This window comes from Mya arenaria, chromosome 10 (assembly GCF_026914265.1).
Source record: "Mya arenaria isolate MELC-2E11 chromosome 10, ASM2691426v1".
NCBI lineage: Eukaryota > Metazoa > Mollusca > Bivalvia > Myida > Myidae > Mya > Mya arenaria.
Genome location: NC_069131.1, coordinates 70,655,677 through 70,668,071, shown reverse-complemented (window position 1 = coordinate 70,668,071; position 12,395 = coordinate 70,655,677). Strand labels below are relative to the sequence as shown.

General features: G+C 35.5%; 1 protein-coding gene across 1 annotated transcript; it reads left to right on the top strand.

Annotated features, from left to right (window-relative positions):
- Positions 1-227: 227 nt before the first annotated feature.
- On the top strand, positions 228-11,148 carry LOC128204062 (hydrogenase maturation factor HoxX-like). The gene is made up of 10 exons (XM_052905398.1): positions 228-509; positions 3,522-3,687; positions 4,078-4,384; positions 4,534-4,718; positions 6,011-6,093; positions 6,900-6,995; positions 7,137-7,299; positions 7,963-8,156; positions 8,854-9,029; positions 9,495-11,148. Exons 1-10 carry the CDS (start codon positions 381-383, stop codon positions 9,748-9,750), a joined length of 1,755 nt encoding a protein of 584 aa, XP_052761358.1. The 5' UTR covers positions 228-380; the 3' UTR covers positions 9,751-11,148.
- The last annotated feature ends 1,247 nt before the right edge of the window (positions 11,149-12,395 follow it).

Sequence of the window (12,395 nt, the reverse complement as noted above, 5' to 3'; positions counted from 1 at the left end):
GAATGTATTTAATCCTCAAAATAATGTTATTTATATTTTAATGTTTACATGTTCACTGACACGTATAGCGAGCAACATGTACTTAAATACACGACCCCACGTCAAACTCAGCAACGCAAATGTAAACCTGTTAAGTACTTTAACAACATTATTTTGTGTTGAATACATCTACCAATCAGGATATACTTGTAATTACGTGCATTATACACGTAACTGGTCCGATCAAGTTAAAAACATATTTCCAGGTACGGTAATCGAGACAACGTTATAGCAAGCGATGGTATTTAAGTGTTGAGTAATATTTCTACAATCATTTTCTATTCGAAAAGAATACATTGATGTCATTGCTGTATACTTTTAATTATCGTTAATAAAAGAAGATGAAATTTCTTATACCTAGACCGGGAATATTGCCAGTGAGCATTAGAGGGAATCTGAGGGTTCTGTCATTGAATCAAGCGGTCAATTCACTATCGAGAAGAATTGAAGATGGACTTCGTCAGGCAAAGGTATGTTATGTGTTTTGTGTGTGTTCAACCTATTGTAAAACCTAGATTGTTAGTGATGTAATGTTTACAGTTATTTTCTATTGTGTGTATATAGTGAAACAAAGATATTTTGTAAAACAATGTTTTTGTTTTATTTGTTTCACTAACTGCTGAATAAATATATTGGTGATATTATTGCTTTTTTTTTGTTTAAGATAAAATGGTATATAAATTGGTTGAAGCGCGTGGAAACTGATTTCGTTCCTTTTGCAACGCATATAGAGGTTCATTTACAAAATTTTGAAAGTCCTTATTAGTAATTCTTGTCTCCATTTTATGTAGTTTTATGTAGAAACACGAGTTCTTTAAAACCATTGGACTAACCAAATGTAAGTTAGTTTTCAAATTAATCATCAATTAATTGATTGAATTTGAATTACAGCAGATTGGCGCCAAATTAGCGTGGAATCGTGTAAAAGATACGGTATAGAATCCTCATTTTACGTAGGATGATAAAAATATAAACCTTACATGTTTAGTTTCCACAACTTCCGGCGGAATGTGACCACCCCAAAGAAAATACTTTTTATTGTACTTTTTATTGCATTTTATGAAAACATCATGATTTCATATTCAGCCAATCGACCAGTCAAATGTAAAGAGACCCATCAAAATCAAACAATTACCGCCATGTCTTCGGGGTTAAATTGTTTTGATTATTTGAGGTAAATCATCAAGCACTAGAGTAAATCATAAATAAATGTGTACGTGACTTAATCGATAATCAAAACGTCCAATTCATTGTAACCGGAATTGGCCTATACGTGTTTAATTGTTTTCTAGGAGAAGCCCGCAATCCTTAACAAGAGCAATTAGACAGCCATGTAAATTGCATGTAAATAAGTGCACGGTATGTCGCTGAAATACTTTTCAGCGTTTCCTCACAATTTCCCCTTGCAGTTGATGCAAAAAGGGTGCAAGCAACCTCTGTATTTGATCCTTCTGAGTTCTTTATTTCAGCAAGATTACAGCTTAATTTATATTGTCCCATTTTGCTAGCCAACAAAACAAAAATATAGCCGGAAAATTTCGAAATAATTCTAGAACAACTCATTTATATTTAAGCTGAATCAAAATTGGAAAAAGCGATAAAAACTGCACAGAATATCGAACATGCAGAGTTACTTTTATTGAACAAGGAAGTAGACGGGTGTCGTAAGAAAAAGCAGTTGTTAGCCCTAATCTGAAACTACAGCGCCGTCAGCAACTACGCCGACCTTTGCCCACACTGACAAGACCGGGACATGTACAACCAAGACAAGGACATTCATGCATAACCTGTGCCACTTCTAATACGTTTGTCGTGTCTGCGAAAAAAGAGAAACAATGGCACAAACGCTCCAAGATACAAATACAATAACAAATTTATTGAGAACATATGCATTTACATCCTTGCTAATATTTTCTGAACGCCTCAACTGATTCTATCAATTTGCGTAGTATGATTCTTAATTTTAATGAATTCTATAAACATAATTGTTCATCTGAGTTCTCATTAATTATTGAAAAACATGCAATTAGGTACGAACACGTCTCTTCTGTCAAGTACAACAGCATACTATTGCAAATATCCCCTTTTAGGCGACCGTCCATGCATATGTTTTTAGACCTACGGTATGTAGCACACTGCACCAGTTTAAATCCAGAACGCTCAGCAGTTCAACCATGTATGTTATAGTCAATAAACAACCACTTAATAATACAAGTTTTAGTCATGGTAAATATGTATTAATTAATTGACAAGTGTTGATGTTTTCTCATCATGAGTGTCATTGACGTAGAATAGAGCTAAGCCAAGCCCCATTGACTAATTTTTGTAAACAAGGTAATTATACTCCTTTCCGGAGAGCACATAATTCTGGCATTAGTTATTGGCTTAAGTCAAAGTATTTTGATCACCTTAAGGTATAAACTACAGTATCCGTTTAACAATATTGTTCAAAACTCGCTTATTATTTTCAAGCGTTTTAGCCATTGTGAATAGTTGATTAAAGTGGCACTCTTATTCAAAATCGATAGATACACATGTATAACAAACATCGATTTTGACTGATAATCCTTTAACTACTAACTAAACAACGCATGTACGGAAAATATTGGTTACTGATAACAAAATTATAACCGTGTATTTAATAGTAAAAATCGCAAAAATATTAAATGATTGGTGAATGCTAAAAGATTTACTGTAGTCTGCTATAGTCTCATAAGGTAGAAATACCGTGTTATATGCTCATTTCTTTCACATTATACTTGGTATCCTTCATTGGAACCATTGTTTTCGACATAAATCATCCTTTTTGGAATATCAAAGCAATATTATTAATTGTGGTAAATCTTATTTGGGAGTAAGAGTGCATCTTTAAGCGATTGATTGTTCAAAATGTTTAAACAGCACCTGCCGGTAACCATACTTAAGCTGTATGAACTGAACACGCATATTTGACCACTTAGTAGCTTATGTAGAGAAAAATGATTACCTTAGAATAAACGTACTGTTATTGTTGCCAAGAGACCAGTGTGTTACATATGGAATCATGATTGCAGTTAAAGCAAATAGTGGCGCTTATTTTACCTGGCTTGAATACGATACATTCTACATAATATCATAACAATTTAATGTGTGATTCTAAAATGTTTTTGAAACTCGCTTATTGTTATAAATGTCTTCGAGTCGTTCTAAACCGCTGCTTGATCAATTGCCTGTTGTTGCTTATCTCAGAATGTTAAATCGACACCTGTCGGTAATAGCTGAGATGCTGTATGAACAAAAACGCATTGGTATTTTGACGACTTCGTCGCTAGATAGAAGTGATGACCTTAACACAAATGTACTGTTGATATTGGCTGGCGAGTGGCTATGGTGTAAAATGTGTAATCATGATCACACTTAAAGCAAATAGTGGCGTTTATTTCACCAGGCTAGAATACGATAAATTTTACATTATGCCATGACATTTTAATGCATGTTTCTAGGTGGACGTGACTACAGTCGAGACATCAGACGGCGATGAGATGGTTTCGGAAGTCCAGCGGTTACAACCAGACCTTATCCTTTGTCCCTTTATGAAGACCCGCATACCGAAAGTGCTGTATGCAGACCGCAGCCGGCCTTGTCTCGTGGTCCACCCAGGCATCGCTGGTAAGACTTGATGGGTGTAGTAGAACCTTTCATATTACACATAAAGCCTTACTAATAAGGGAAGTCCTTTCGTAGACTTCGGACATTTCGCTTGGTTAATCAGATAACCGTTCATATTCGATAGACTTGGTAATAGGTTTCTGCCTGGCAGACTGGGTCATTGGCCAGGTTGTTAGGGAAGATCACTTTGTATGATGCGGATAGTGCGCTTGATTAATCGGACCACCATTCCTGATATGCAAAATTGGGCATATATCAAGTTGTTTGTTGAAGTTATATAGTAAAAAATGTAAACAGCGGACAGCGCGGCATGTAAAGAGGTCAACTACGAAGAGTGGTCTACTAAGGGAATTGTCTAATGAGACTGATGTTTTTTGTGTTTCATTCCAGCTGACCGCGGAGCTTGTTCTATAGATTGGACCATATTTCAAGGGCGGCCACGCTGGGGCGTCACGGTCCTGGAGGCGAATGACGAAATGGACGGTGGAGCCATCTGGAGTTGCGACTCCTTTCCAGTCCCTGACGGAAGTACCAAATCTTCGCTTTACAACGGCGCGGTCGCAGATGCCGCCGTGAGGTGTACTTTGGATGCGGTTTCACGTTTTTCACAACATGTTGATCCCATGGACAAAGCGGCGTATCCTGACTTGTTTGGCCTCTGTACGGAAACTAGGAACATGAAGCATAGTGATCGCAGGTTGCACAGTACCATTTATTAAAAAACTATCAATAGCAATATAATAAATGTATTTCATTTTGCTGTATTTTTGCACAATGAGCATGTAGTGTTCTAGTCCACTAATTGTTCAACCCTACGTTCAATTAAAATGTGTGTTTAACTTACAGGGTGGACTGGAATACACCAGCGGAAGACGTGGTGAGACGAGTGCGTATGTCTGATACCTCACCCGGCGCTATTGGTCTATTGGAGCAGCATGGAGACGTGCAGGAGTGGAGACTCTTTGACGCGCATGCGGAGACAGGGAGGCGCTCAAAGATTCTTAAAAACGCACTGTCAAGCTCTAGACCTGGTAAATATACCAGTTATAAGTCGGCTGCAAACCGACAATATTTAGAGAGCGGTATTTCAGAAAAGCGACTAGTCGCCTGCGGAATCAATATAAACATTTCAATATTTACAAATCAACACCTGTTTATTAACAGTACTACTTTCGTGAATGCGGAGTTCAAGTGTATAAGAAGTATATTGATGAAAACACATCAAGTGTTATTTGCAGTATAGTTATACTCGTAAAATGATGAGTTAAATTCAAAAACTTCACCTAAATATCGCATTTACATTTCCCCAAAACAGTTAGCTTCGCCTTCTTTTACAGTAATTAAATATTTATGAGATGTTATGCGGCTCCAAAGTAATCAAATTTGAAATGTATTTTGCTGTTTTGTTTCCATACAAGCATTTTCAGAAGCAATCAAACTTATCTTATCCTAGCATTTATTTGCTACGTAGCACTTATTATGTAAAATAGCAAGTATTTCTAGATAATTTGGGTTAAAAGTTTTAGAGCGTGTCGTGGTTCCATGACCCAGATATTGACAATCTATTTTTATCATAAGGCCCGCTTCGGCCTCCGTCATTTTGTTCGATAAACAAAAAACAAATGTATTTGCGTTGTATCAAGGAACTGTGGTTCCATGACCCATATATGTCAAATCAAAACCCAAGTACAGTACAAATCAATTGTTGAATAGTTTTGCTTAAAACGAAATGACAATATCCGGGTCAAAGAACCACGACTACGAAATGTTATGATATATTGTCCATGAGTAACTATGACCCCAAGCAATATGCAATTTTTAATTAATTAATTCAAAACATACAGGACGGGTGTTGGGAAATATTGAAACAAAATACATTGATTCCGCTTTTAACAATACTTGTATTTATCATATTGTTGCTGACAATATCGTAAACTCTAACATAAAATGCATACAAACTTAGAATACATGTTCAAAACACATACTAATGATATGTTTCAAGTTTATTGTCAGATAAAAACCCATGTTTTAGTTTCAAAAAAGGAGCCTCGCACTAAAAATCGTATGGTTCATTGCATTATTGATTAAGTAAGATCGATATTATAATCATATTTATCTTACGTTACCTACATTCGAGCGATGAAATCGATTGATCGCTTTTCATTTTAAAACACTTGGTGCTTGCTTCAGTTATCTCATAGACATTCTTTCAACGCTCTCAGCGCTTTGATAATGTAACGCTTGAATAACTCGGTACACGTTTGTCTATACACCATTGGGTTACAAATTGAGATTATTGCAATAATAATTAAATATTTCACAGGAACTCCAATTGCAACAAAGAACGGAGCAGTTTTGATTTCAACAGCAGGAAGTTCTGGTGTCTGGATTGGTCAAATGAAAAGAGTAAGTTTTTTATGTCTAGAAATCATGCATAAAAAGGAGGACTATAGAATAAAGAAGTACAAATAATGAACCTAGAGAGTAAGGATCAAATGAAGATTATAGAATAGGGAAGTAAAGAGAATGTACAGGCATATGGTGTTGAAGTAAGGAGCAGTTTATATAATAAGAATGTGGAAGTTAGGAGTATACACTAAGTAGAGAGCAAATTAGGAATATGATGAGAACGTTTGGAGTACTGAAAAAGATATGATACTAAACAAATTAAGACTTCTTCACACATATAGATAAAGAAAGTAAGGAGTGAATATCAAGTATAAAATAAAGAATTTATCAGCAAACCAGGAGAAAAAATAAATAGCAAGCAAATTTTTAGTATCAAATGAGATAAGAACAAGTTACGAGTAGTAATTAAGTTACGAGCAATTGATGTGTATTAAGTACGTCAGGAGGAACTTGGGAGTCAGAGGTAGTGCGCAAATAAAGGGTACATAGTGGACATAATGTCAAGGAGCATTATACATATACTCTCTCGTTTTTTCAACACATCACGATGAACCCGTACTTCCTTTTTATCCACATATCACCAATAACTCGTGCCAGAATCTAACAGACTCTTACTCAACTTTTTTCACATATCACCAATAATTCGTGCCAGAATCTGACAGACTCTTACTCATTTTTTTATTCACATATCACCAATAATTTGTGCCAGAATCTTCTTACAGACTCTTACTCACTTCTTTATTCACATATCAACAACGATCCATGTCTAAAGCTGACAACACATTTTACCTTTTTCTCCACAGTTCACACAGGATCAGTGCCTAAAACTTCCCAGCTCTCACATACTTCCAGTGCAGCTGCCTCTTCATCGCGAGTCATGTGATTTTGAGGAGATTAAGGTACATAATTAAAAGTATTGTATTGATAATCCTTAGTTTATTGATGTTTGAATTATGTGACTTTGCTTAACATTTGTGTAACTGTATATGTACATTTGGTAAACTAAGTTCAGAATCCAAAAACATGTATCTTTTTCATAGGTTGTACACGAAGGAGAAATTTGTTACGTGTATTTCGACTTCTACAACGGGGCCATGGACACGACCCAGGCCGTCCGCCTGCAGGAGGTGTTGTCAGAAGTGGCCGCCTCGCCTCACACCAAGGTTATAGCTCTCATGGGAGGGGAGCGCTTCTTCTCGACTGGTAAATATATATAATTACCACATTTTTTACGTCATTATTGGATATTTGCCACTTTCAATTTACGCCGAGATTGTCAACGGTTGAGCACAACAAAGTTCAACCTTAAAGCACGAATGACGGTGTCAATGAAACACGGTTAACTATCCCTTCATTGTTTAAACGTTATGCCCGACCACAGTGTCAAAAAGCTAAGCGTGACGTTATGTAACAAAAGCTGGCCATTTGATTCCGACGAAAAAAACGCTCAACCTGAAAATAAGAACTCAAATATTCACATTATCATAATTTAAGTTATATAAGAAATTACTCTGCCTTGGGCAGCGCCGTAAAACCTTATCGCCACAAGTTTAAACATATATGTAAAAATCTAGGACCACTTCTAACAATAGAACGAACTTATGATAGCTTTAAGTTAACAATGCATTTTCCATGTCACAATATGTCAACATTTGACGACAACAGTGTTTATACGGGATACGTGATATTTTTTTTAATTCACTGAAGCATATCACATTATTACAAAATATTCCTTTTTGATCTTGAACATGATTGTGATATTAAATGAATGTTTTCGCTTTGTTTGCAACTTCGAATTTTAGAGCAGTTATCATTTAAAAAAATCTTTTGTAATAACATTTGTTCTGTAAGTTTTATTCTATTTAGGTATCCATTTGTGCGTTATGCAGAACAGTGTCGATAAACAGAAAAATGCGTGGGCAAATATCAATGCGATAAATGACGTCATCAAGTCTGTGTTTACAATGAAAGATAAGACGACGGTTGCGGTGTTGCGTGGCAACGCAGGTGCGGGTGGCGCCATGTTAGCAACAGCTTGTGACCTCAGTGTTGCACATCCGGTAAGGATTCCTTAAACCAGTGAATAACTCTAAAACGGAATGGTAAAAAGAAAGACTGTTAGTTTAATGACCATGTTCGGAGGCATAATAGCAGCTAACTTGTTAATGATTTTCAATCAAAATCAACGGAAAGATCTCTAGGTCCGTAGAAAAATGAATCACTGCGTCAATTTATGCCATAGTCAATAATAGATCCCTTGGTCAATACAACCCTAGGTCAATTTTTACCGAGGAAAATATTTCTTTAATTTCCCAATTTATTTGAAGGTAATATATCCTTAAAGCAATATATTAGTTGGGCAATATTTCTCTATGGCGTGTACCCCTGACTTCTAGTGTGCTATTAAAATACCTACAATGGTATAAAATGAATCAGCATACATTTTCTTTAATGCGCACAATGTAGCAGTGCGCAGTAATGTTTATAACACTATGTTAACAAACACTATAACTAGACATCTATCGAACTGCGTTGAGCTACGTGTATAAGTTACTAAACCTAATAATTGATGGGAAGGAGCAATGATTTGCATTGAGTGTTGTGAAACAAAACCCGAGACAATTCATTTGAAATACTTTATCGACATGATTATATCTAAAATAAAATCATAACTCAAATATATAGTCTAAACAATTGCAATCTTTAGCTGATGCATACTAATGTGGAAGGATTTTTATGGATCCCTACATATTGCAGGGCGTATGTGTGACTCCAACGTACAAATCGATGAACCTGCACGGGTCAGAATACTGGACCTACTTTCTGCCAGAAAAGGTTGGACAAGAGACGGCGAAACGTTTGGTAGAGAGCGTTGATACACTTACGGCCAGACAAGCGCATGAAATTGGGCTGATTGACCACGTGATTAATGTGTAAGTATGTGTACAATGCAAAACAAAAAGAGGTTGGAGTATAGCTTTATATTTGGTAGTGTTCACAGTCAATGAAGTCAATAAAAAAGCATTAACTTGTCGCTGCATATTACTTAATTCACTGCGTGGATAAAACCTGTCTTCTCCACCATTTGATGCCTCACCAATCATCATGTGCTTACGTGTGTAATGTACGATTGTTAATGCTGAAAGAACAAGGTTGTTAGCTCCTCTTCATCTTTACATGTTTTAATGTCATAACGCATCTTTTCTTCAAAGCGTTTACTGTGATCAGAATGATCAGGAAAGAACAGCAGATTAAATAATTAAAATTAAGTTTTTTATCAGGTGTAATTAAATTGACACCAGGTCATATAACCGAAATTGGGCCATGCAGTATAGCGGTCTTAATTTAATCAAACGCAAAACCAAACTTTGACAATAAAGAACCGTTCTCTTTTGCAGGGATAAGATTGGTTTCCATGATAAAGTTAAATCCCTACTTCATGACATTGCGCACAACACTGCGCATCACGTGATCCAGCATAAAATGCTTACAAGAACCGAGGACTGGTTTCGTCAGCTTGCTAGACATCGGGAGTACGAGCTCTCCCACATGAAGATGAATTTCCAGTCATCTGAATTCCTGAACGCCATGCATGACTTTGTTTTCAAAGTGCCACCAAAAAGGGACTCCTTTGATAAGAAACAATTAGGTTAAACAAGAAGTCTCATTTATCAGAGAGTTTGATAAATGTTAACGACTAGTCTCAATTTTGTGTCTAGACGCAAGATTTAAAACTGCAACCTTATCGACTGTTTTTTATTGCAATATTTATTCTAGCAATGCATTGCTAGTAAAACAAAATGAATTTATTCTCACTCAGGATACTAACGCGAAGTATTCATGTATTGTGGTGTTTTATCATATCAGTTCGTTATGTGTTGTAAGAAGTATTCATAAATTGTAATACATTTTATATATTTAATTTATTATTAATTATTACTTGTATTGTTGATATTTTTATAATGTGAGGAGTATAAGGGGAAAAAAGACTTCACGAAATGTAATACAAGAAATAAGAATTCTGTGAAATAACTACGCGCACTCATTTTATTGAATGAAGCTGAAACAATTTATGGATCAAGAGAGTGATGCTATTAGAGCAATGTCATTATTTAACTTGATGAAGTTTCTTTTTCAATTTGTTTTCGCCTTTTCCACGTTGTGTAAAGATCAAAATGGATATACTTAATAAAAAACCCAATAGAATACGACTAATATTAGGTCAACTTCTTACAATTCAAAGGCCATGATCCTGATAAATATTGCGATTTATCTTAATCGGGATATTTTGCTTTAAACAAATCATAAAATTAAAGTTGAACAGCGGACTAGAATACGTTTGGTAAAACTTGACAATTTTAGGGACATAACACCGGAGTGATCGACTCATTTTGCTGTTTATATAACGCGCTAGCGATGCCCATAAACATGGACAAAGATGGCTAGGACTGAATACGAATGTTTAAATTCGATAACGGACAGAGTAAAGGTGGTCAAACGTTGATGAAAATTGGGGATAAATAAAACGCCGCAGCTGATTATGACAGCTATTTTCTTCTCTAAGACAGCTTCCCCATGAATGCATAATGAGTGAGTCACACCCGTTATAGTTTTGCAGGTTTCAAATAAGAATTTATTTCTCTTGTTGAAGTTGTTGTTGTTGTTAATATTATGTTGTTGTTATTGTATTTGTTGTTGAAAAGTTTTCACGATCGAACCATTAAATGAATATATTTCATTGTAAGAAAGGCACAGGATTTTAAGTTGAGAGGAAAAGATCTCTAATGTTTTTCACATATATAACACAGACACATATTTCACGTTTTTCTATGAACTTTGTGATCGATGCTTGTTTTGATGTTACACGAAATCCGAGTCTTTACATTCAATACCAATGTGCAATATTAACTAAAAATGTACATTTTTACATCTGATTCGCATTTCTCATACATTGCTGCGTTATATGAATTGAAATATTACTATTGTATTCGTTGCTATTATGTTCATTTCCATAGAAATTGCTCTTGGAATAAAAAAATATCTTGTTGAAAATGAAAAACAAATGTCTTTTTATTCATTGAAATATAGAAAGTTAAAAACATGTCACTTTGAAAATTACAAGATTTTTTGGTAGAATAATTTTCAACTACATTGATCTGTTCTTTACAACCTTTTATTAAGCATTCTAGAATGATCTTGGCTGAGATGAGCTTTTTATACGCAAACGCAGCAGGTAAGCCCATCCAGAAATCAGTCAAGTACGAGTGAGTCAGGTAAAAAATCACGCAACACCATGGTCTTATCATATCTAACGACAACAATATTTATGCGAAAAGCTAAAGAAACAAGCTCAGTAGCAAAAAGGTTAAAACATAAACCCGGTTTAATAGCACTGGGTAAACGCCAAAGACATAGAACTTCAAATCACAAACAACAAACATGGAAGAACAGAAGAACTCTCACGCAATCTGAACTCAATCAGAAAGAAACGGATATAACATAATTATATTGTATTAAACCTGTACGCTCACAGAGTGAACGTTTTGACAACTTATTTTTCATTTTTTGTCTTGGAACGAGCCAATTTTTGCAAAAGTCCGTGGAAACAAGCTATTTAAGACTGTTGACAAAGAATTAGATCGCAGATTTTTATTTTTTAGAATAAAAAAAAGATGTTTAATGCATTTTTTAAGCCATAAAACATTTTTTTCGAACGTTAATATAAAATCTACGATCTGATTTTTGTCAGCAATATTAAATCATTGGTTTGCAGATATTTATGCAAAAAAATTCTCTTTCAACTTGCAAAACAAAAATTAAAAAAGTTGTATAAATGGTATATCTGTGAGAGCACAGCAACAAGGCTTCCAGAAAGGACTTAGCTGCATTACAACTGCATTCAACCTCCAGGAAACAGTTTATACAAAGATTGAGAGTGGCAGTAATGCATACACCGCTTGTCTCGACCAAAAAGCTGCGTTCGATTCGGTGTGGCACGGTGGTCTATTTTACAAACTTGGACAGTTGGGAATATGTGGAAAACTCTTGCGCTTAATAATACAATCATACAGCAGTCTTAAATGCGTAGTTCGCACAAACGGGAGTACATCAAAGGCCATTAACGTTAAACGCTCAGTTCGGCAGGGAGGAGTTTTGTCAACTTTTTTCTATTTAGTATACATCAATGAACTACTCGTCACACTCGAGAACAGTAACTATGGAAGCAGTGTCATGTCAGTCAAGGCAGGTAACCAATCATTCGCAGACGATATAGCACTGATTGCAGTTACCCCCCTTTA

Excerpts from the sequence above, each read along its gene's own strand:
- LOC128204062 (XM_052905398.1), top strand. The coding sequence starts at position 381 with ATGAAATTTCTTATACCTAGACCGGGAATATTGCCAGTGAGCATTAGA. Across the intron at positions 3,688-4,077 it reads GGTCCACCCAGGCATCGCTG|CTGACCGCGGAGCTTGTTCT; the intron begins GTAAGACTTGAT and ends GTTTCATTCCAG. Across the intron at positions 7,300-7,962 it reads GGAGCGCTTCTTCTCGACTG|GTATCCATTTGTGCGTTATG; the intron begins GTAAATATATAT and ends TATTCTATTTAG.